The sequence below is a fragment of the Nuphar pumila genome, chromosome 6 (genome assembly GCF_984573655.1).
Source record: "Nuphar pumila chromosome 6, dmNupPumi1.hap1.1, whole genome shotgun sequence".
NCBI classification, from domain to species: Eukaryota; Viridiplantae; Streptophyta; class Magnoliopsida; order Nymphaeales; family Nymphaeaceae; genus Nuphar; species Nuphar pumila.
Genome location: NC_143254.1, coordinates 81,592,943 through 81,619,955, shown reverse-complemented (window position 1 = coordinate 81,619,955; position 27,013 = coordinate 81,592,943). Strand labels below are relative to the sequence as shown.

The 27,013-nt window shown below is 39.4% G+C and overlaps 1 protein-coding gene across 1 annotated transcript in view; it reads left to right on the top strand.

Moving 5' to 3' along the window:
* Positions 1–27,013, top strand: part of LOC149834952 (S-adenosyl-L-methionine-dependent methyltransferases superfamily protein) — a 66,736-nt gene that overhangs the window by 6,282 nt on the left and 33,441 nt on the right. Inside the window, exons 2-3 of the mRNA XM_090010348.1 lie at positions 13,315–13,585; positions 13,696–13,788. Of these exons, the coding sequence (XP_089866474.1) occupies positions 13,315–13,585; positions 13,696–13,788 (364 nt within the window). The remainder of the gene's footprint in view (positions 1–13,314; positions 13,586–13,695; positions 13,789–27,013) is intronic.

The following is a 27,013-nucleotide window of genomic DNA, read 5'->3' as shown; positions in this document are numbered from 1 at the left end:
TGCGCATGGACCCACCTTTCTTAGGAGTGAGTAAGGCAGGCAGGACACAAGGACTAACACTCTCACGAATGAAACCCTTTTGCAGTAATTCCTGAACCTGTCTTAACAACTCAGTGTGCTCGGAGGGGTTCATGCGATAAGCGGGAAGATTGGGTAGACTCGACCCGGGCACAAAATCAATGGCATGCTGAACCACCCTTGTCGAAGGTAATCCATCAGGAAGGTCATCAGGCATAACGTCGCGGAATTCCTCGAGAAGAGGGGCAACATCCGCGGGAATGGACACATGCGAACTCATCACTGGCTTAGCCACCAGGGCATAACAATAGCCATCTTCCTGGCAGTGGTCCAGGAAAAGCCGGTATGAGAGGCCTGCGAGTCGGGGGACTCGCTTGGGTTTGTCAACTGTGGGGAAACCTGTCTCCCGGATAGGTAGAAGGACGATCTTATGGCCGTTAAAGATAAAAGAGTAAGTGTTCTTGCGGCCATCGTGAGTGGTCTGGCGATCAAACTGCCAGGGACGTCCCAAAAGAATGTGACACGCATGCATAGGGGCCACATCACACCACACCTCATCGTGGTAGTGATCCCCCATGGAAAACCGGACTAGGCAACGCTGAGTGATGGGAACCTCATTTCCTTTCTTGAACCAGGCCATCTTATAGGGTTGGGACAACTTTTCGGTGTTGAGTTTCAAGGTAGACACCACACTCTCAGATACTATGTTCTCACATGCTCCGGTGTCAATGATGACATCACAAGCGTGACCTTCACAGTTGCATCGGGTCCTGAAAATGTTATTCCTTAGCCATTTCGATGGGGTCAATTCTCGGGGTGTGGTCAACACATGACGGATGGACAACAAACTTTCGACGTTGCCGTCGAACTCTATAACTCCCCGCTCATCCTCAACCTCCACTAATGAATTGTCCTCACTATCACTCTCACTTGCAGACTCGACAATCCCTTCAACCAGGTGGGTGTTCTTGCTCACGGTCGGACACTTGGACGCGACATGTCCTAACTCTTGACACCTAAAGCAACGAAGGGTCGACTCAGTAGGTTTGGTTTTGGACCGGGTGTGGAAAGCTGGACCTGACTGGTCAGGTTTGCTAAGGTCGGTCCTAGGTTTTGAATCACTAGGGGAGCTTGCTCCCCTGGTTGGGAAACTCGGTTTGGGTCGGCTAGAGGGCTCATTACGGGTCGTCCTATATTCCTGCCTCCGCTTCAGCTTGTCCTCGATGTTCATGGCATAACTGCTGGCTTGATCTAATGTTTCGACTGTGACACAACTAAAATCATCAGAGATAGCAGGGCGGAGACCCGAAATGTACCTCGTGACCTGCTGACGAGCTGTTTCCTCGATCTGCACACGCAGGGAAAGACGATGGAACTCCGCGGTGTACTCCGCTACAGTTCGGGAACCTTGGCGCAGGGTCAGGTATTCCTTGTAGGCTCGTTCGGCGTGATCCGAAGGCACGAACTTTGACTGCATCAGTCTTTGCATTTCCTCTCATGACTGTACGCGCTCTAATCCCTGCCGCTCCCTTGATCGTTATAGCTCCACCCACCATGTCTGTGCTAGGCCCCTCAATCGTGTAGAGGCTAACGAGACACGACGATGTTCAGCAACTGTGTGATAATCGAAGAAGAACTGCACGACATAAGACCAGTCGAAAAACTGCTCCGCGTCGAATCGCCCCGCAAACTCCGGAAGATCCAATTTCACGCCATAGGTGGAAGAGTGGTCTGGGGTCTCTGTTGTCGCGGTTCCACCATTCCTGCAGGATGCTCGTTCCAGAAAATGTCGTCGTCCCAAGCTGCTTCATTGCCCATATGGTGGTATTGTTCGCCGGGATGCTGGTGCTGTCGAACTCTCCTGATGGGGGGTCGGCGATCAGGGCGCGCCGGTTCCTGCTGACATTGCCTCGGTTGGGTTTGCCCGTGGGCGGGCACCATCTGCGGCCGATATTGTGGTACTGGAATGACGGGAAGTCCAAGGTTCGGGGGAAGGTTCAGTTGAGGTTCTGGTTCCGGACGGGTAGAATTGGTATAATATGGTTGTGGGTTAGGAATATGATGTTGGGCCGGATATTGGGTTGGGTTTTGGGTGAGGTTTGGGTAAACGGGTTGGTTTGGATTTGGGTTTGGGTATGGGTATGGGTATGGGTATGGGCCTTGGGGGGTATATGGATGGGTTGATTCGCCCGACGGAATGTGAATCGGGCCCACTCCTATACTACTCGTCAGACCCAGATATGGATGGGAGGGATCGTGGTTCGAGTTTTGGGGATAATAGGCTTGGTCTGAACTCGATCCCCGATCCAAGAGATTATGGGTCTGGTTCTGACCCGGCTCAAATCCAAACTGGAGCTCCGTCCGGGTCCGATATGGGTCTGGGTCGGTATTGGATTCGTTTTGGGGTTCGAAATTAATGGGTTGGGTTTGGTTCGGGATGAACCGCGAACCAAACCCACTTGGGTTGGCTGGGTAAGGGGGTTCGGATCCTGGACCCGCTCCCAGGGACCCAAAGGACGGTCCCCGAAATCCAGGCCTGGGTCATGCTGAAAACTGTTCCGGCCCGGACCCTCTCGGGTTCAGACCCATCCACACGGGTCCACCAGTTTCCGCCCGCTGGTTGGTCATCGCAATGTTTCTGCGTGCGGGACCAGGAGGGAGAAACAACTCTTTCTGGGGTCGGGTCGCTGCGCTGGGGCTCGCAGCGGGGTCCTGCGTGCTGCTGGGTTCTTGCGGACCCAACCCCACCTGCGGCAGACCCACAGGAAACCGCGCCCTGGGCTGGGGTGCACTCGGACCAAGATTTGCGGCAGGACCCGGCGTGTCGCTGGGTTCCTGCAGGTTCAGCCCTGCCGGCGGCATAGCCCCCATGACTCGAGGCCAGGGCAATACTGCACCAAGGACGTGGGATTGCCCTGTCCTAATTTCTTGGTTCAGATGGGGGGTACCTGCTGCGTGTGACGCCGTGGCTGTCGAACCTGGGAATGGAGGAGGAAATACTGGTTGTGGGGCAGCAACACCGTCGGGTTGACAGGACGTCGGCTGGACTGCTGCCGCGTCTGCTACGACCTTCAGTGCACCCTCCAGTCTTTGCCTTGAGGTCGCAGTGGGATCTACCGGCGACTCAAGGGCAGCGACTCGGCCTTCGACCCCATCAAGTCGTCGGGATATGGTTGCCACGTCCCGACTGATGCGCAACACATTTTCTTGTATTTTTGTCAACACCTCCATGACACGCAGCATTGGGTCTTCGCTGCTCGCCTCCTCACGCGCTTCGCCTTGTACCGGATCGGTTCCCTCCTCAAGAGCCATACCGCTGATGAAGTTGGAACGCCCGCTGCTCTGATACCACTTTGATGCAGCTGCGTTGGAGGAGGAGAGTAAACTAATGACCCACCGTGAATCGGTGGCTGAACTTCTTTATTAATTCAGAAAATTCAATAAAACAATGGGAAGTTGCAATAACAGTAAGGAAAAAAACAAAGGAAAACAGCAATCAAATGAAGAATAGGAAAAAACTGCAGAAGAGAAGTCGGCTGGGGTTCTTTTCAATATTCCATGATCTTCACGCAACCCTAGACAGGCCTCTTAAAGACTGTCTACTGGACCGGGTCGTGGGTCCAGATTTGGATCCGACCCACGATCCGGTTCGGTCTCTCTTTGCTGCTGGTTCTGGGGCGTGCGAGCTCCACCACGCCTGACGTATGTGCGCAAGGGTACCTCCCTGCGTCGCGGTTCCGTCCCTGCAGGTGAGTCATATTCACGGGGTCTTTCATCTGCCCTGTGTGGTGGATCGAGTGGCACGATGGGCCCAATCGAGTCCTGCCCTGCATCACTAATTCACTAAATATACTAAATCAGGACATGTGAAAGTAAGATACTGCAACGCTCAAGTCTAGGAAAGATAAGTGAAGGCTCTTTATATTCTAGTTGTCAAGTGTGTAAGAGTCATGTATTACCTTTTTCTTTATCTGACAATGGCACTTCAAGACCATTTGAAATTATTCATTCTGATGTTTGGCATCGGCACCCAAGAATTCATTCTTTGAAAGCAAATATTATGTTATCTTTGTTGATGATTTTACTCATTATTCATAGAGTTATTTTACGAAACATAAATCTGAAGTCCTTCCTATCTTTCGCTGGTTCCATGCTTTTGTTATGAATCAATTTTATCTTCCTATTGCTAGTCTCCAATGTGATGGGGGTGGAAAGTTCTGCTCAAAGGAATTCGTTGAGTTTTTGTATGATAATGAGATTAATCGCAGTGTTTCTTGCCCATATACACCTCAACAAAATGGTGTTGTAAAAAGAAAACATCATCATATCCAGTGAAAGTGTAAATCAAGGTAACCATGAAGCATTAGAAATTCTATCTAAACAAATCACTATTCGTAGATCTGAACGAACTTTAAGGATTCCAAATAGATTTGTTTCTTATGACTCATTTTCTCCTAAATATAGAGTATGTCTTATAGCTATTTATTCATATTTTGAACCCTCATGTTACAATGAAGCAAAAAATTTACCCGAATGGGTAAAAGCTATGCATATAGAATTAGACGCTCTTGAAGGAGCCAACACATGGAAAATTCTAAATCTACCCATCGAAAAGAAAACCATAGGTTGTAGATGGGTTTTTAAAGTCAAGACAAAAAGTGATGGATCCTTGGAAAGGCATAAAGCGAGGTTAGTTGCCAAAGGTTATTCTCAAGAATACAGGGTAGATTACGAAGAAACCTTTGCTCCTGTTGCCAGGATGACCACTGTTCGAATTCTTGTAGCTATTGCAGCTATTAAAAATTAGAATATATTTTAAATGGATGTTAAAAATGCCTTTTTAAATGAGAATCTCAATGAGAAAGTATACATGGATGTTCCACCTGGATTGATAGTTCCTTCAGGTAAAGTGCTTAAATTAAAAAAGGCACTGTATGGTCTTAAACAAGCACCTAAAGCTTGGTTTGACACTTTCAACAGTGTTATTACAAGATATGGTTTTAAACTATGTTATACTGACAACTTTATTTATCAAGAACTCCTCTGCAGGTATTATAATTTTACTTTTATATGTTGATGACATGTTGATTACAGGTAGTGACAAAGAAGGAATTAAGAAAGTAAAACAATTTTTGAAAAATTATTTTGAAATGACTGATCTTGGGTTCCTAAGATACTTTCTTGGTATAGAAGTATCATATTCTAACAGAGGGTATATATTATTATAAACAAAATTTGCTTTAGATATCATTGACATGTCAAGATTATCAGATGACAAAGTCGTTGACACTCTAAAGATCTTCAGAATGAAGATGCGAGCTGATGATGGAGTTCCTTTGGACAATCCAACTCCTTTCAGACAACTCGTGGGATCTCTCATGTATTTAAGTATTATAAGACCAGACATAGCGCATGCTGTACATATAATCAGTCAATTTCAACATGCTCCAACATCAGCTCATATGGGTGCAGCCATGAGAATTATCAAATACATCAGAGGTACAATAAATAAGGGTTTTTTTCTATTTTCTTCTTCCTTGTTAGATCTTATTGCATATTTGGGAGGGGATCCAAATAATAGGCCCTCAACAACTGGCTTTTGCATGTTTTAGGTGAATCCTTGATTTCATGGAAGTGCAAGAAACAACAAAGATGTCACTATTATCTATGGAGGCTGAATATAGAGCAATGCCGACTACTACCATGAAAATCATGTGGTTCAAAGTTTCAAATAACTAATTTCAGATATGAGAATTCATCTTCAGAATCCTACAAGATTGTGCTGTGACAACAAAAGCTCTATATACATTGCTCGAAATCATACGTTTGATGAAAGAACTGTTAAAATGTAAAACTGTACATATATATATAATATTATATTATTATATATATATAAATATATTTTTTATTTCTTTATTTTCTGTAATTTTTTCCTTTATTTTTATTTTTTGTCTTTATGTCACCTAGTTCAGTTTAAACTAGAATGACGGTTGCTAGTCAAGTCCTGTCCAGACTTGACTAGCAATAGAGCTGTTGGACTGACACAATCCAAAGAGCTGTTGGACTTAGTCCAACAACTCTATTGAGTCCTCTTTCAGCTGTGTATTTCATTCCAATGCTTCTTAAGCAATTGGTTTTGCATATCAATAAAGAATACATTTTTTTTTTTATTTTGTTTCCAGTTATACCCTTTTTAAGGGTTATGCTTTAGTGTCATTCTTGACACTTGCCCTTGTGTATCTAAGCTCGTGTTTCGAAGATCCCCATTTCATTTCATGGTATCAGAGTCGCAGAAATATTAAATCTTGAGGAAAAGCTACCTCGATTTCCGTGCCCCGTTTGCAAAAGTGTTCGCCACTTGAAGAGAAGTGTTTCATCACTTCATTGGGGAAGATTTCATATCTTGTTGTATTGTTTTTTTTCTTCTTTCTTTTTCATTTTTCTTCTTGTTTCTCTTCTATCCCTATTCTTTCTCTCATCGTAATCGATGGATGACAATGATAAAGTCACTATCATGCCTATGAAACTAAGCGATACGAACTATGTAACATGGGCTTCAATCATGAAACACCATATATGGGGAAAAGGCCTATGGGGGATTGTGGATGGTTCCGATTCGGAACATAAACTATCTCTTACTAAAAAGGAAGGAGATAAAGAGGTCCCTCTATCGGAAGAAGAGAAAATCAAGGCTATTGCCTCATACGAGAAGAAATGGAAAGAATGGAGAATATCTCATGCGAAGATAATGTCATGGCTTATTAATAGCGTTGACATTATAAAATGCTCAAGTCTTGCCAAATTTGATCATGCCGATAAGGCATGGGAATACCTTAAGAATATGTATTCCCTTAAAGATATTGCACACGTGTGCAATCTCCAAGAAAAAGTTTGAATGATGACACAAGGAGACAAAACTATTCGTGAATATTACAATGGGTTGTCCGAACTTTGGGAAGAACTTTCCCTTTTAGAACCAAAGTGGCATTGTGCCAAAGACATCGAGCTTCGTCAGAAACAACTCGATGCTGAACATTTTTACCAGTTTATCATTGGATTAAGGCTAGAATTTGAAACCACTAAATCGGCCCTACTTCATCGGGGACAAATTCCTTGTATTGTTGAAACTATTGAAGAGTTAACAATGGAAGAAAATCGTCTCCGGAAAGGTTCTTCAAAAGTTGAAGATGATTCCGTTTTAGCCGTGTCTAGACCAGGGAATCATGTTCGATCATATAGGCTTCCTCACTTTAACCAACAAAATGGTGACTATGATAAGAAGAAAGTTATTTGTCATCACTGTCATAAACCGGGACACTACAGACCACAATGTCCCAAACTTAAGGAGCTGAGAGAAAAAAGAGCTGCAATTACTGGATCGGAGCCTAAAGATCAGGATCCACTAGTTTCCCTGGCCCAACTAATGGAGATTCTTCAGCCTCTCATCAAAGGTGCCTCTTTTTCATCTGAAGCTTCAACCGATGCAACAACCTCATTTTTTCCTGATCCAGGTAAAATTTCTTGGCTCCTTGACTCTGGTGCATCTTTTCATATGACCTCAAATAATCAAAGTCTATCCAAATGTGTTAAAAATAAAACAAGTGTGTCAAAGGTCTTTACGACTGATGAGACTTCTCTTGAAATTGAAGGAATAGGAAATTTTGAAAAAATTTATAAAACAAAGAATTTTTCTATTCCAGAAATTAGACATGTTCCCAAATTAAATTTAAATCTTTTATCTGTATATCTCAAATTTTTGATTATGGGTGTAATATTTCATTTTCTTCTCATGGTTGTTGGGTACAAGATCGTCAGTCAGGCAAGCTGATTGAGGAAGGCCATAGAGAAGGATGACTCTATTACATGGATTTTTTGAAAATGCCGAAGAAAGCTTTTTGTTATAATATTCAAAAAATAGAGTTGAAACTGTGGCATAAGAGACTTGGTCACCCATATATAGCCAAAATCCAACATTTTCCAAATCTAAGAAAATTTTGTAACTCTGAATCATTTAATTGTAAAGATTGTATTCTCGGCAAAATGAAAAGATTACCATTTCAAAACATAACTTTTTTCTCTTCAAGACCACTTGAATTAATACACTCGAATGTTTGGGGTCCTGTACCAGTAATTTCTAAAGGAGGATTTGTTTACTATGTTATTTTTGTCGATGATTTCTCCCGACATACGTGGATTTACTTTCTCAAACATAAGTCTGAAGTATTTTCATACTTTCAAACTTTTCATAATATGGTTAAAAACAAGTTTCAAAATGATATTATTATTTTTCGCACAGATTCAGGGGGAGAGTTTTTATCCATAGATTTTCAAAATTATTTTAAATTGCATGACATTACACATCAAAGATCTTGTCCTTATACACCTCAACAAAATGGACTGACAGAACGAAAACATCGCCATATTATAGAAACCACTAGAACTTTATTAATAGCAAATCAAGTCCCGAAAGACTTTTGAGTAGAAGCTGCCTTAACTGTCACCTATCTCATTAATAGGATGCCATCTTCTTCGTTACAAAATATCACTCCCATTGAAAAACTTATGAACATTTCTCCAGACTACTCTAGACTAAGAATATTTGGGTGCAAATGTTTCATATTTACTGACAAAAATGATAAACTTTTCCCTCGTGCGATTCTTTGTGCCTTTTTAGGATATGCTGAAAAACAGAAAGGTTATAGATGTTTTGACTTCAAAAATAATAGACTATATGTGTCTAGAAATGTTTCTTTTCTTGAAAAGGAGAGCTTCTTTGATTTTAGAAAATTAAAAGACGTCACTGAGTACTCCTTTTTGCTAGATCTAACATCAGCATCTGATGAATATGACCTTGACTGTAACTTTGATGATGATCAAAGAATTATTGATCTTAATGTTGAAAATGAAGAAGTTCATAGAGATACTAGTATTCAATATTCCAGGCGACAAGAGTCTAATCCTCCATGTGCACTTGAAAAATATTCTAACATTCCAACTAGACAATCATCTCGAGTCTCGAGGCCTCCAGGAAAGTTTATATCATACGAGTCTTTCTCACCCACATATAGGGCAATTATTCCATTAATTCACTCATATGAAGAACCATCTACATATTTTCAAGCAAAAAATGATATCAAATGGATAGAAGCCATGAAAGATGAATTAGATGCACTTGAAAAGGCTTCTACTATCTTCCTCTAGGGAAGAAAACTATAGGATGCCAATGGGTTTATAAAATTAAAACCAAGAGTGATGATACTCTTGAAAGATATAAAGCCCGTTTAGTAGCCAAAGGTTATGCCCAAGAATATGGGATTGATTATGAAGAAACCTTTGCTCTGGTGGTTCGTATGACAAATGTCCGAACCTTAATTGCCTTAACTTTTATCAAAAAATGGTTTATTTTTCAAATGGATGTCAAAAATGCTTTTTTAAATGGAAAGCTAGTTGAAGAAGTATACATGGAACCCCCTCTTGGTCTAAGTATTCCTAAGGGTAAAGTCCTTTGCTTAGAAAAAACTCTTTATGGACTTAAACAAGCACTAAAAGCTTGGTATGATAGGTTTAGTCGTGTTATGATTGGTATTGATTTTCAATTCTGTTTAACTGACACTGCTTTGTTTATTAAGAATTCTGATGCAGGGATCATTGTGCTTCTTCTCTATGTGGATGATATGATCATCACTGGAAGTGATAAACAGGGAGTTGAAACAATAAAAAACACTTCTTAAATCTCATTTTGAAATGACTGATTTGGGCTTGTTGAGATGTTTTTTAGGCATTGAAGTTGCTTATTCTTCTAGAGGATATTTATTATCTCAGACTAAATTTGTTTTTGATATTGTTTTCAGGTCTGGTATTACTGATGATAAGAAAGTTGACACTCCAGAAGTTGTTAATGTTAAAATGAAGATTGATGATGAAGAACTTCTTGCAGACCCTACTCCTTACAGACAGCTTGTCAGGGCACTTTCCTATCTATCCATTACCAGACCAAATATAACACATGCTGTTCACACAACAAGTTAATTTCAACATGCTCCTACTTCTGTTCATATGGGAGCAGTAATGCGTATTATCAGATACATCAAGTTCTTTCTTTCACGATGACTTTTCTTATCTTCCTCCTCTTCTCTTGATTTAATTGTATATACTGATGCTGATTGAGGAAGTGATCCCAATAACAGACACTCAACCACTAGCTTTTGTGTCTTTTTAGGGGAATCATTGATCTCGTGGAGGTGTAAAAAGCAACAGAAGGTATTTCTCTCATCCACCGAAGCTGAATACAGAGCCATGACAACCACGACCATGAAAATAGTTTAGCTTCGACGACTGCTTGCTGACATGGGAGCTGAAGCAACAAAGGCTTCACAAATGTGTTGTGACAACAAAAGTGCGATCTACATTGCCAGTAACAGAACATTCTATGAACGCACCAAACACATCGAAATGGATTGTCACTACGTCAGCGATGAATATCTACACGGGATAATTGATCTGCCATATGTCACTTCAGAATATCAGTTAGCAGACTTCTTTACAAAGCCTCTCGTTGCTCCTCGATTTCACTTTCTCTTAGACAAACTTTCGCTCATTGTACCGTAAGTTTGAGGGGGAGTGTTAAAATGTAAAACTGTACATATATATATAATAATATTATATTATATATATATATATAAATATATTTTTCATTTCTTTCTTTTCTGTAAATTTTTTTCTTTATTTTTATTTTTTGTCTTTATGTCATCTAGTTCAGTTTGAATTAGAATGACTGTTGCTAGTCAAGTCTTGCCCAAACTTGACTAGCAATAGAGCTGTTGGACTGACACAGTTCAAGACTTGACAAAGAGCTGACTGTGTCCAACAACTCTATTGAGTCCTCTTTCAGCTGTGTATATAAAGGGGTGCAACCCCTCTTGTATTTCACCCCAATGCTTCTTAAGCAATTGGTTTTTCATATCAATAAAGAATACATTTTTATTTTTATTTTGTTTTCAGTTATACCTTTTTTAAGGGTTATGCTTTAGTGTCATTCTTGACACTTGCCCTTGTGAATCTAAGCTCGTGTTTCGAAGATCCCCTTTTCATTTCAAGAACTAAGCATATATAGATGGACTGCCACTTCGTTTGTGAAGAATACTTAAAGAAGATTATTAATCTTCCCTATGTGACATCAGAATATCAACTTACTGATTTCTTCACAAGGCACTCTGCTCACCAAGATTCAACTTTTTAAACTTTCGGTGATTACACCATAAGTTTGAGGGAGACTGTTAGAAAATCACACACACACACATATATATATGTATATTATGTTCTTTGTAATACAAGAGTATGTATATATATATAAAAATGTATTTAAAGTATATACGTATGTGATATATTTTTTGTAATATGTATTTTTTATTTTTCCTATTTTGTTTTTTTCTCTTTTTTGAATCATAGAGGCAATAGTCAAATGTTGACTAGTTGACCAGACGTTGGGCTGTTCCCAACAGCTCTAATTAGAGCTGTTGGGCTAGCCCAACGGCTATTACTCCCCTTTGTAATCTATAAATAAGGGACTGTTGTCCCCATTGTATTTTAATCTTTTCAAGTGAGTTTCTCAATAATATTCAGCATTTTTGTGCCTTAGTGCACTTTTTGATATTTGTGCCTTAGAGCACTTTGTGTTATTCTTGCCTTAGCGCATTTGATGAATGAATGTTCTTGTCAAGTTTTTTATAAACTTGATTATTTGTGAGGTTCTTCACACTATGCTCATGTCATTGACCCATCAATTCAATGCTGTCAACCTGTCATCACCGCCAGTTATCATATGCCCCCAAATCTGTCACTGCTGCTGCTGTGACATTTCATCATGTTTGCCACCATACACCACAATAACTACCTCATTGTCTCCTATTAGTCAGTGAAAGATGATCAGACAACTGATGCATCCACATTGCCATGGTGTCAACCCCTTGGAGGGCTCCTGTTATCACTAGCTTGCACCAGCACCATTGCCATGTCCATGACTTAACAATCTCCACCATTTCCCACAACCTTGGTGCCACACCTCCACCACCAACTTACCGAGTATCCAGCTACCACAGATACCATGCCCATTGTCATCATGCTTGGCATGACTTGACTTCTTTATAAAATCTCTTAACTTGTTTCTGTTCCTGCTAAGTAAACTCTGATCACAATGTGACTGTGAGGGTTATGCAACTTCTGTTCATTTGTTCTTCTACAAAGGTATTTTTGTATGTTGCTAGTTTTTCAATAATTTGCCATGTTACACCCCTCGTGGGTTTTTTTGTTGGTGGTTTTAATTCTACTCCTATTTGTGTTCAAATTATAAGCATTCAGGAATTTAAGTGCCTATATTCTGAAAGAATGGATTACATTTCCTCTCTTGTGCATTCCTTACAAAAATCAGACTGCATCACTTTGGTACAACTTGAAACCAGACCAGAACTTTATTACTTATATATGTGGCTTGAGTCACCTCCAAGCCCATAGGGCTAGGTTTAAATGACTCAAAGCCCCCATTGTCATCCAAATAAGGATGTGCGATCCATATAGGGGTGCCATGGTGCACTCATCTCCATCTACACTTGCAAGAGAAGCATTGTTGCCCTCTTTCATCAGTCAGAAACTCAGAATCGACAATGAATGATGTAGGCTTCCCAAAGGATGAGAGTATGCATCTTAGGTCTTTCTTCTTATACAGATTTTATTGTTTGCCTTATTTTGTCAAACTCAAGTCAAACTGCCACATCACAATATTAAGAAAGAATGTTAAAGAGAAGAAGAGATGCAGGTTTTCTTGGATCCCCAACAAAAATGAATGTAAGAGATTTTGGCTTTTTAGGTCTCTTATTCTTTCAGATCCTGCCCGGCTTACTTTCGCTAGGCAGCCAATGGTCCAACAGTTTCCATCAGCCAGGGGGGAATGAGAGAATCCTAGTCCGACTCTGAACTCGTTTCCAATGTATCATCTGAGCAGCCATATAGCTCTGACATTTTTGGATGCTTCAACTGGCTCACATTGTACTATGGAATACAGAGTGGCACACCTAAAAGGATGGTGCTAGGTTCATGCTACTCTTTATTTTCCCCAATTTGTGAATTCTTGTAATAGTTGTATTGGAGTTCCTCACTTATATTTTATGCTTCTTACATTATCGATTATTTGTTCTGTTTTCCTTTTAGCTTTATCATGGACATTATGAACAAAATAGATAATGTTTTGTGAATGAAGAATGGATAAAGTCATATTAATTCTTTGTTGGATTCATGTTGTAGATGGTACCAGACATTGAGTGGGGGAAAAACATCCGTCTGATATTGGATATTGGATGTATGGATGCTAGTTTTGGAGTTTCCCTATTTGAGAAGGATGTTCTCACATTGTCCTTAGGGCTGAATGATGACTTAGCAGATCTAGCCCAAGTTGCACTGGAACGTGGTATCCCCGCTGTGATTGCTGCCTTAGCAACCCAAAGGCTTCCATTCCCTAGTGGTGTTTTTGATGCTGTACATTGTGGTAGCTGCGGTGTGCATTGGCATTCAAATGGTTCGTGTCTTATTTATGTTGTTTTATGGTGGTGGTTATGTTTAATCTAAGTTTGGTTAGATTATTTCTCTGTTGTTGTGATTCTATTATCCTGTTTTGCCTTTATATAGGTGGGAAGCTACTCCTTGAGATGAACAGAATATTGCGTCCAGGTGGATACTTTTTGATGTCAACTAAAAATGAAGATATTGATATATCTGAAGGTGCCATTTCACATTGAGAAATATTGGTGTCATGCTATATTATCTTGAACTTTGTTTAAATGCAAAAGTAGTGCTCTATGTTATTGTATCACATGTAGCCCTTGTGTAATCATTTCTCTAATTGGAATCTGTGCAAGTTAGGTATACCAAGTTCATCTCAGGATATCAAAATTTGAATTTGGCCATGAATGAAAGGATGCCTCATCTAATTATTAGATTTTTCAGCTAATGGCCCTGGTTAATGAATTTGTAATTTACCTCTGCTTGAAAATCATCAAGCACCCAAGCAGATTATGTAATTCATTCAATAAACACACCCACACGATCACATTCACCAATATCAGTCTCTTGATAATGTCATCAAGGAATTTTTGGGAGAATTTAAGGACATGTTTGCAATACCTTGTGAAATTCTCAAGTTCTTGTGATTATAAATCACAACCATACAACTTTCATAGAGAAACACAAACATGTGAAAATTGAATCACAGGCTTAGGAATTACAGCTGCGATTCTATGCACCTTTAACCTGTGAAAGTTTGTCACTCGTGTGAATCTGTGACATGGAATCGCAGGTTGAAGAGTTGCAGTTGAGAATCACAATCACAGCTGTGACCAAAACAAACGGACCCTGAGTAAGTGTTTTTTACTTGGGAAATCTTGGAGATTCTTTAAGCGACAACAACATCAACAATAATAATGATGATAATGTTAAGATTAGTCGTCTGAAGTCCTTTTTATTCTTAAGTAGTGTTTTGGTATTTTATATATAATGAGGGACCCATGTGTAATTTTATTCTTAGACTAATCTCCTCTATTTAAACTAGAGGAGATTAGCCCTAAAAGTGATTATCGACTTTCACTCTCTCTCTCTGCCTCGGTTCCTGTGTGCTCCATTCAGATTTGCATATGGTATCAGAGCAATAAGTTTTGGGGAGTGTGAGCACTTCTTCGGTCTGCACAAAAGCTCGAGTGAAAAAGAAAAGAAAAAGGTGCGTGAATATTTTTTTTATGAGTATGCGGATCTGATAACAGATCTATGTCTGACATTTGTCATGACACATATCTGTAATCAGATCTAAAGGCCTCATTTTTTTTCTCATCTGGATCAAGCAACAACAAATATGGGTGACGTGAAAAGGCCGTGATTTCTTTTTCATCGAATCTGAGTGGGTTGAATAAAATTTATTTTGTTCATTTGTGGATCTGGATTTTCACGATTCTGCAGAAGTAGTTTGTTTCTAATGATTTGGTGCTCCCGTGAAACCTGTATCATGAGGAGTATGTTGTCTGAGATGTGCTCAGAACAAAATCATCGATTAAAAGTTTTTTTTATGACATAGGTGTCGTGGAGAATTAATTTTCTTTAAGTTCCTTTTGGATTTATAAAGGGTCGTTCAGATCTGATTTCAGATCAGGTGTCGTGGTTCATCACCGTCTCTGGTGGTGTCGTGGTTTCTGCAGTGTGTTTGAGCAGATTTTGTGGTCGTGTAGTATCCAGATTTGGACTCTAAATAGGTTGGAGAGGAAATCTGATCGATTAATTTTTTCTGTGAACCTGTGATAAATTTTTTTTGGTCGTGTATTGCAGCAGAGTAATCAGCAATATCTCCTGAGTTAGCAATTCTTTTATTATGGGTGAAACTCAGAAATTCGATTCTAAGAATGAGGCTATTGGAGAATATAAAGCATTTGCAAATCCCTTCTCTTACGGCTCTTCCGTGAAATTAAATGAAGTAAATTATGCCAGGTTGTCAAGAACATTTATGATGTCGGTTTTTGGACATCGTAGAAAACATATTCTGTTGGAAACTGAGCCGAATGATAAAGTGGGAAAATATATTACTTGGGATGAAGATAATGACATAGTTATGTCATGGATCATGAATAATGTTGAAGCTCACATTGTAGATGGTCTAATTTATTATAATACAGCTAAACAGATGTGGGACAACCTTCGAGATATGTATTTTCAAGAGACTAATGCAAGCCGTATCTTACAAGTCGAATAAGAGATACATAATTTGCAGCAGGGAGATCAAACCTTGGCCCAGTACTATGCATCCGTTAAAACAACTTTTGAAAGACAATGCTCATAGACCTCTTTGTTGTTCAAAGCAAAAGGATCATCAAGAACAAACTATGGTTGCTCGGTTCCTCACAGGCTTATCTTCAGAATTCTCTGTTGCTAAAGTCCAAATGTTGACTGGATCTGATGTGCCTACTCTTGCTGCTGCATACAATCGCTTGAGTAGACTAGCCATTTCTCTTCCACAATCTCATCCTATATCCCAGACATCTGTTCTAGCTGTTTCATCTGGTTATGGACGTGGAAATACTCTGAATATTAGAGGACGAGGTCGTGGAAGAGGCATGGGAGGTAGAGGTAAACTTCAATGTACTTTTTGCGGAAAATCCAGACATTTAAAAGATTGTTGCTGGGATAAACATGGACGGCCTGCTCTTTCGGCATCGAAGCCCAATGTTACAAAAGCTAATGTCACAAAACTAGAAGCAGCAAATGAAAATGAGACTTATTCGCTTAGTGATTGTATTACCCTGAGTCGTGCAAAATATGATGAACTGATAGCTCATCGCCCTTCAAGTTCCTCTTCTCCTGTAGCTGGTGTGGCCTATTCAACAGGGGATCATCTTCATCTCAATGATAGTAAGTGGATTATTGATTCTGGTGCATCCAGACATCTATGCGGCATCTCTCATTTTTTTTTCAGATCTAAAGGATACTACTGCACATCGGGGAGTCTCATTAGCAGATGGGAGTTCCTCTCCGGTTGTTGGTCAGGGGAATGTTTCTATATTTTCTTCCTTGCAATTGAAAAATGTCCATGCTCCTTCATTTCCTCGAAGTTTACTCTCCGTGAGTTGTCTTATAAAAGAGCTAAATTGTAGAGTGACATTTGATCTTGTGGGTTGTCATTTTCAGGATTTGCTGACGGGGAAGAAGATTGGTGGAGGCTATGAAGAAAATTGAGTCTACTACCTACATCATCCAGTGGGAAACATTCATGCTGCAGTCGATTGTTCCTCGAGTCCTGTTCAGTGGCATCGTCGTCTTGGTCATCCTTCATTGTCAAAGCTCCGTCGTGTCATTCCTCAAATTCCATCTACTACATCATTTCAGTGTGAAGCATGTCAGTTGGGAAAGCATCATCGGAGTTCGTTTCCTTCTAGTCAGAGTCAGTTCAGTCATAAGGTCTTTGAACTTCTTCATGCTGATGTATGGGGTCCTAGTAAAATTCTTACCAGGACTCAGTGTCGATATTATCTTGTTATTGTTTATGATTTTTCTAAGTTGTCTTGGGTATTCTTAATAAAAGAAAGGTCTGAAGTTTTTAGTATTATCGAATCTCTAGTTATTGAAATAAAAACTCAATTTGAATCTGCTGTCAAGATTATTTGCACTGATAATGCTCTTGAGTTTAAAACCAAAGCCTTGGTGCAATTTTATCAAGACCATGGCATTCAGCCTCAAACCTCTTGTGCCTATACTTCTCAGCAAAATGGGGTAGCTGAACGAAAACACATGCACCTCCTTGATGTTGCTTGTACCCTTATGATTCAATCCAATGTTCCTGCGTCATATTGGGGTGATGCAGTTATCACAGCCTGTTATCTGATCAATCGCATGCCATCATCATCCGTGGAAGATAAAATTCCTTTGCACATCTTGTATCCTAATGCTCCGCTTTTTTCTCTCTCACCCAGGGTTTTTGGATGTGTTTGCTTTGTGCATAGACTTGGTCCTGACCGTGATAAATTAGCAGCTCAAGCAACTAAATGTATGTTTATCAGGTGTCCCAAAAATCAAAAGGGGTATCGATGCTATGAACCGAATTCCCGTCGGGAGTATGTCAGTGCGGGTGTATCTTTCTTGGAGTCCATTCCATATTATTCTAGTACTGGTGCTCAGATGCAAGTGGATCAAGATCACTCCTTTCTTCTTCCTGTCCCTCCTTTTCCTTTGGAATCTGTACCACAATTACCGAGCCCAACTCCACTTTTCTCATGGTTTCATAATCCTCCATTGGTATATGTGCGTAGAGCTTCATCTTCTCCCGTGCCTTCACCTTCTTTTTCTCCTGAGGTAAGTACTCCTGATAACTGTGACCTTCATGTTGACGATAACAAACCAATCGCCTTACGAAAAGGGACACGACAATATACCTTATATCCTACGTCTCAGTTTGTGTCCGATGCCAGAATTGGAAACCAGATGAAAGCTTTTATTTCAGCCTTATCTGTTGAAACTATTCCTCTAAGCTATCAACAGGCAGTGCTCGACAGCAGGTGGAAGCAGGCAATGCAAGATGAAATGGATTCCCTATTGTCTCAATGGGACCTGGTCGATCCTCCATTGGATGCAGACATTGTTGGATGTAAATGGACATATACCATCAAATACAACTTAAATGGTTCGATTGAGAGATACAAGGCTAGATTAGTAGCAAAAGGTTATACTCAGACATATGGTGTTGATTTCTTTGAAACATTTTCTCCCATTGCACGGATGGGTACCATCCGTCTTGTTCTCTCCGTCGCTGTTCACCATGGATGGAGCTTGTGTCAATTAGATGTAAAAAATGCTTTCCTATATGGGGATTTTTCTGAGATAATTTACATGCAACAACCTCCTGGGTTCGAGGTTGAGGGGGAGTGTCAAAAGGTGTGCAGATTAAGAAAGGCGATATATGGTCTTAAGCAAAGTCCTCGTGCATGGTTTCAAAAGTTGTTTGAAGTAATGTCAAAATTTGGCTTTAACAGGTCAGCATCGGACCACACATTATTTATTAAGAAAACTAGCTCAGGTCTAGTTGTTATGGTGGTATATGTGGATGGCATCATTCTTACAGGAGATGATATGAAAGATATTGCAGCTACAAAGGCTCATCTTCAAAAACATTTTGTTACAAAAAGATCTTGGTCCACTTAGATACTTTCTGGGCATAAAAGTTGTCAGGAACAGTGAAGGTATGGTTTTGTCTCAACGGAAGTATGCTCTTGATTTATTAAAAGAGACAAGAATATTAGGAGCTAAACTAACAAATATTCCCATGGATCACAAAGTTCTGTTATCGAAAGAGGGGTCAAAACCTGTTGATAGCAGAAGCTATCACTCACTGGTAGGAAAACTACTATATGTGACAGTGACTAGACCTGATATTGCTTTAACAGTAAGTAAGGTTAGCCAATTCATGGGCAAACCGACTGAGGTACACTGGAATGCTGCAATAATGATACTCAGGTATTTAAAATCCTCTCCCGAAAAAGGACTATTTCTCAGGAAAGGGGGGACCCTGGAGATAGTTGCTTACTCTGATGCTGATTATGCTGGATCTATAGAGGATAAAAAATCTACCACAGGATTCTATGTGTTTGTGAGAGGTAACTTAATTTCATGGAGAAGTAAGAAGAAAACAATGGTTGCTAGGTCAAGTGCCGAATCAGAATATAGGGCTATGGCCCAAACAGCAGCTGAATTGATCTTCAAGTGAAGGTTTCATCGCCTATGGTAATGATGTGTGACAACAAGGCAGCTACATATATAGCGAATAATCCTGTATTTCATGAGAGAACAAAACACATTGAAGTTGATTGTCATTACATAAGAGATATGGTTCAAGCGGGTCATATCTCTACCAAGCATCTAAACTCGGAGGACCAAGTTGCAGATATTTTTACAAAGCTTCTGGCTAGGCCGAGTTTCTCAAAATGTTGCAGCAAGCTGAGCATGATTGATATCTATGCTCCAGCTTGAAGGGGAGTGTTAAGATTAGTCGTCTGAAGTACTTTTTATTCTTAAGTAGTGTTTTGGTATTTTATATATAATGAGGGACCCATGTGTAATTTTATTCTTAGACTAATCTCCTCTATTTAAACTAGAGGTGATTAGCCCTAAAAGTGATTATCGACTTTCCCTCTCTCTCTCTCTCTCTCTCTCTCTCTCTCTCTCTTTCTCTCTCTCTCTGCCTCGGTTCCTGTGTGCTCCATTCAGATTTGCACAAATAATAATAATAAATAACAGGAGTAAGATAGTTGGATGGTTAGAGTGGCACTATCTTAATTGGGCCTGAGGTTTGAATCCATTGAGGTCAACCTCTAACTTGATCATCTGGAAAAAAAATTCAATTTCTCAAGAAAATGCTGTTTATTCAATTTCAAGTTTTTAATCTCTCTCTTTCTCTCTCTTCCTTTTTGTTTTTGTTAGGAAAACTTATACAAATGGAATAGATCAGTTACCGGAAGCTTCTTAGGTTGGTGGGAAGCTCCCTTCCGAAACTTCATGGGAATCTCGATTCCCCCACGCTTCTTCTATGCTTCTGGTCTATGCTTCCTATATGCTTTTCTCACATTTTTTTTCATGTTTTTCATGTATTTTCTCTCACACTTTCACTCACTTTTCATGTACTTTCTTTAAATTAGTAACCATCTTTGTTAGATTTTAACAAAAATTTAACTCTTTTACTAAAAAATCATGAAATATAAGAATGATCAATTTTATTTTAGTTTTTATTTGTTTCTTGTTCGATTCTTATTCAATTATCGTATTGCTTCGTTTTTTTTAATATTTTGCTTTTAAATTGATACTTCGCTTCCCGCTTCTTATGAATTTTAAAATGCTTCACTTCTCGCTTCCGCTTCCTAGTTTAGCAACCTTGGAATAATTACAATTCATTTGCTAGATTTGGTGGCAATATATAAAGTCAACAAATCTGAGCTAGTGGGTCCCTACAACATAGTTTTGCCTTTATTTGGCATGGTTCTCAACTTCTTGGCAAATCAAGGGAGGGGGGGGAGCAATGGTCCTTTGAGAAGTGCATAGATCGTTGCATTCTTTATTTTGGCAGGGCCACTAGAAATCAACATTCATGAGAGTAGATAATGTAAAATAAAAAATAAAAGAGAAAGAGGACAATTGTACTTTATTCATCTCAATCATCCTTTCCAAATTTGTTATTGTAGGCTGATGTTTGTGCAAACATGCTTACTGCTATGTACAAGACACACACACACACACACACGGGGGGAGGGGGGGGGGGGGGGGCTTGGCTTGAGTGCATGTTGGTGTCTGTAGCTAGGGCTAATTGTGTTAACCAAAATATATTTCTAAAGTATTGTGCTGAAGCCTAGCCTTCACTGATTGTTGATTTGTCACTAGGCTCAACTATTTGGTTCCAATCAAGTATGGGCTAACCATGTACAGTTGTGACTGGTTGCGTCTACTTGACCTACTTGCATCCCTATATGAGCCAGGGCCCAGCCACAATTGGGATGGGTCTACAAAGTCTATATGACCTGCAAATAAGGTGATGTTAAAGTAGTTAGTCATAAAAATTAATGTTGGGTGATCCATTTCCTAATATATGCATAGATCAGAAACTTACATTTGGTGTGTCTCTGTATGCATTGATACTGCTAAAGACCAATACATGTAATTTTTGGGTTATATATATATATATATATATATATATATATATATATATATATATATATATATATATATATATATATATATATATATATATATATATATAGCATTTGCTACCCTCTTGGGTAAGGAACCCCCTAGTCATAACTCATAAGGGAAGGTTGTTTTTGTGAAGAATCCTTGCAAACAATCAAGTTTTCAAATAACTTGATACTTCAAATACTCAAGGCACAAAATAAATACAGGGTGTTTATAAGCTTTACACCACAAAAGAAGTGCAATAAATGCACAATGTTTATAAGCTTTACACCACAAAAGAAGTGAATAAATGCACAACGTTTATAGGCTTAAGGAGACAAAACTCCTTACTGTAATACATGTATTCAATGGGCTCACATAGCCCTTATTTATAAGACACACTTAAAGAGTCGTTGGGCTATTCCCAACAGCTCTTATTAGAGACGTTGGGAATCAGCCCAATGTCTCTTTTTAAACTATGTACAACAGTCAGTGGGCTGACTGCTTACAGAAATATTACATAAAAAGAACAAAAATAAGAAATAAAAAAACTACAAAAATAAGAAAAATTAAAAATGAGGAATTACAATCATATTGAAAAACATGAATATGCATCAAATATATAAATGACTAAAATACCCCTATAACTAATACAAGAAAGAAATATATTATATATATATATATATATAAGTGGATGAATACATGTGCATATATATGAAATATATATATATATATGTATCTTCTTATATATATATATATATATATATATATATATATATATATATATATATATATAGAAAATACATTGTCTTATGAATTACAATTTAACCCCCCCCCCCCTCAATCTTAGGGCATAATGACCGAAAGTTTGCCAAGAAGGAAGTTGAATCGCGAAGAACACAACGATTTGGTGAAGAAATCTACCACTTGATATTTTGAAGTTACATGTGGAAGATCATTGACTCATTTCAGATATACTTCTCGGACATAGTGGCAGTCCATCTCGATGTATTTGGTCCGCTCATGAAATGTGTGGTTTTTGGCAATATCAATTGCACTCTTATTATCACAACATAGCTTGGTGGGCCCTTCTACATTAATCCCCATATCTTCTAGTAGCTGATGGATCCATCCAATCTCCATGGTAGTAGTTTCCATTGCTCGGTATTAAGCTTTGGTAGAGGATAATGATACCTTTTATTGTTTCTTACATCTCTATGAGATTAGTGAGTCTTCTAAAAACACACAAAAGCCAGTGGTGGAGTAACGGTTATTTGGATCACCTCCTCAATCAGAGTTAGTATAAGCTATTAAATTTAATTTAGAGGAAGAGAATAAAAATACTCTTATTCAACGATCCCTTTATATATCTGATAATCTGCAAAATTGCACTCATATGAACGGATGTTGGTGCATGTTGAAATTGGATGGCAGTATGAACTGCATGTGAAATATCTGGTCTAGTAATACTCATATACATCAAGGAGCCTACAAGCTGTCTGTAGGGAGTGAGATCTTTGAGAAAAATTCCATCATCAATTTTTATTTTGGTTACTACTATAACAGGAGTTTCACAAATTTTATCATCTGTAATACTTGACCTGTCAAGAATCTCAGAAGCAAGTTTAGTTTGAGATAAAAAATAACCTCTATATGAGTATGTAACTTCAATTCCCAGAACGTAGGTCAGAAATCCTAAGTCAGACATTTCAAATTTATCTTTTAAAATAGATTTTATGCTCTTAATTCCTTTAGAATCGCTTTCAATTATTAGCATATCATCGACATATAGCAGCAATATTACTATTCCTACGTTGGATTTTCTGACAAATAAAGCGGTGTCCGTAAAACATGAAGAGAAACCATTTTTCAACATTACAGAGTTAAATCTGTCATACCAAGCCTTGGGGCTTGTTTTAGTCCATAAAGTGCTTTCTTGAGATGGCATACTTTTCTTTTAGGAGTCTTCATTCCTGAAAGAGCATTCATATACACTTCTTCATTAAGATCGCAATTTAAAATGGTGTTTTTAACATCCGTTTGGTAGATGTTCTATTTTTTAATAGAAACGATGGTAATAAGGCATCTTTGTTAGATTTTTATCTGTATTTGCATTAAGAGAGAGAAAACAGAAAAAAGGAGAGAGAGAGAGACGAGAAGAGGGATGCAAAAATCGACTGCGGCTGTCACGATTTCACTTTTGAAATCATGACCTAATGTTTGAATTAATATACTTAAGTATACACAGTGGGTCGGGTCGGGTTTGGTGTAATATCCGAACCCGGATACAAATATAAAACAAGCTTATACACTTACACAGGAATGAACTAGAGTCTGGGCAGGTGAATAGTGAATTCGGGTCTGGTACAAGATCCAGACCCGAAACACTATTTCACCTTTTTCACCACCCCTCAAGTTGATCATGGTTATGGACCATGCACAACTTGCCTTTAAGCGTCCAAAAACGATCCTTTGTTAACCCTTTCGTAAATAGGTCCGCAACTTGTCTTTCATTATTGACGAACTCAGGCTCAATCTCTTTTTCTTCGACTTTCTGTCTCACAAAGTGTTGGTCAATCTCAATGTGCTTAGTACGACTGTGATGTACTGGATTGAACAACATGTTTATAGCACTTTGATTGTCATATAGCAAGATAGTGTGGGAGATCTTTTCTCCTACTTCAGTCAGTAGATGTCTGATCCATGTGACTTCGGCAGTAGCAGCAACCATAGATCTATACTAAACCTCAGTACTTGATCTAGCGATAGCCTTTTGTTTTCTACTGCTACAAGAGACTAAATTTCTTCCAATAAAGACACAATATCCTGATGTAGATCTTCGTTCATCAGGATCTCCTGCCCAGTCTGCATCAAAATATACAGTGAGTCTATGCTCATCTTTGCCATATGGCTGTGGTGAGTATGTTAGTCCATCCCCAATAATCCCTTTCAGATATCTAAGGATCCTCTTGACAAGTTCCATATGTCCAGTACGTGGCGCATGCATAAATTGAGACACTTGATTGACTGAATAAACAATATCAGGTCTAGTGAATGTGAGGTACTGTAACATTCCTATTATGCTTCGATACCTGGTGGGGTCATCACACAGATCTCCATCATGGACGCTAAGTTTTTGATGAAGCACACTCGGAGTTCCCAGAGGTTTGCATTCTTTACATTAAGCTGACTCAACTTCCACCCATGTTCAACAGCCAGAGAGATAATAATCCGAATTGTTCCCATTCTTACAACCGGACTAAAAGTCTCATCATAGTCTTGCCCTGCTTCTTGAGTAAATCCTTTTGCCACGAGCCTTGCCTTGTATCGTTCAATGGTTTCATCTGGCTTGTACTTTATCTTGTAGACCCATTTACATCCGACAACATTTTTGTCAGGCGCTCTGGGAACAACTTCCCAAGTTCCACATTCATGCAAAGCTTGCATTTCATCATTCATGGCTTCTACCCACTTGGTAGAAGTGGCTGCCTGATAGTACATAGTGGGCTCATCTTCCTTATTGAGAGCAGTTGAAGATCCAAGGAGAAGTTGTTATAGCTAACCCACCTGTCAATGGGATGTCGTATGCGGCTTGATTTTCTGACCTCAAGAGTGAGAAGGAGTCAGATTGCTGACTGAGACATGATCTGAATGGCTTGATGTTATCGGTCTCTGTCTAGAATAGACAATGCCTTTGTATCTGCTCGATATTTTTTCTGAATTCTGTGGCCCCGACGTCTTAGTGTTTTCAGACATCTCTTCTTCTTGCTGCACGCAATTTGATGAACATGCTTCACTGGAGCTAGCAAAAAGTTCTGAACTCAACCAAGGATAGTAAACTTCAGTTGGTATATTCGTTGCATCAGCTTTGTCATCAAAATTTTGTTCATCAAAGACAACATTTCTTGAGATTCTGATACGTTTGTTGGTGGGATCATAACACCTATATCCTTTGTAGTCATCTGCGTATCCCACAAACCTACACTTCTGGGCCTTGTCTTGAAACTTGTTTCTCAGAGACCGATCAATATGCACATAGCAAACACATCCGAAAACACGCAGATCATGATAACTAGGATGAGCTCCAAAGAGGCAATGATAAGGAGACTTATTTTCCAGAACAACCATCGGCAATCTATTTATCACATGCACGGCAGAATGAAAAGCTTCTGTCCATAGGTTGGTGGGAAGATTGCTGTCATGAAGCATATTCATGACACTTTCAACGATATGTCTATGTTTTCATTCAGCAATCCCATTTTGTTGAGGAGTGTGAGGGCAGGACACCCTTCTTCCTATTTCGTTATTTCGAAGAAAAAAAATAAAATCACGGGATGAAAATTCCCCACCTCCATCACATTGGAAAAACTGAATGGACTCAGAAAATTGGTTTTTGACCGAAGAAAGAAAAATTTGAAACAAAGAGAAGACTTCTGACTTATTTTTTATGAAATATATCCAAGTGTATCGAGAATAACTATCAACAAAGATTAGATAATATCTGCTTCCAGACCCAGAGACAATTGGGGCGGGTCCCCACACATCAGAACAAATAATGTCAAAAGGTTTTGAAGCTCTCTTATTAATGGAATGGAAAGGCAATACATGACTCTTGCATAAAAGACAACTGGAACATTTATGACTGCTCTCATCCCCATAAGGCTTTCTTTTGGAATGAGATTATTAGAAACAAGTTTCTCAATAAAATGACTTCCACAATGTCCTAACCTACTATGCCATAAGAATGACTTTATTACATTCAGAGATACTAAAAACACTAGCTGAAGAGGATAAACACGACTCTGATGAAAGCTTCGAAATCAGGTGAGAAGAGCGAACATCATGACATGGAGCTTCTTCAAAGACATACATGTTGCCTCGTCTCTTTCCTTCAGCGAATGTTTCCCTCGTGCGTAGGTCCTTGACCTGCACAGAGAAGGGAGTGAATTCAACTGAAGCATTATTATCATCAATAAGTTTGGAGACGAAGACAATATTTTTCTTAATGTCAGGAGCATGAAGAACGTCAGAAAGAGTAAGAGTGGAATGTGACATGAGAATGACAATCTTTCCAACATGTGAAACAGGATGGTGGGATCCATCTCCAGTGACAATCTTACTTTTTCCAAAATAAGGGATAGGATTAGAAATTTTACCTGCATCGCCTGTCACATGAGTCGCTGCCCCCGGAATCAACAAACCAAGTGCCTTCATCACTCTGCTTCAACTTTAACTCTGACAAGGCAGATATCAGCAAATCTTTAATCTCTCCACTGTCTTTGGTATTTGTGAACTTTCTCTTGGTTTCTATCAACGTTTAAAAACTCGCTGAGTCAACTCGTTGACTCGGCTGACTCGGCCCTCCAGCGAGTCAACCCGGTAAGGCATACTCGGGTTGCCAAGACTCGGGCATGACTCGGCTTGACTCGGCCGAGTCACGAGTCACGTTGAACTCGGGCGAGTTCTGTCGTTTTCGGATTTACAAAACTCGCTGGAGGACTCGTGCGACTCGGGACGAGTCATGGGTCAAATATAATCGGACAACTCGGATGGTTTGTGTTAATGGCATTTTTGCAACATTATTTCTTTTACCCTTTAAGTTGTTAACGAAAAGTCGAAAACCCTTTAGGTTTTCACTGTTCATTGTGTTCAACCCTCGACTGAAGAGAGGAAAAGCCGAGAAGGTGCGGCTGCAGCTCCATCCATTCGACGAGAACTCCAGCGAGAAAAGCGACGCCGGAAAGGAGTTTCCGGCGTGAAC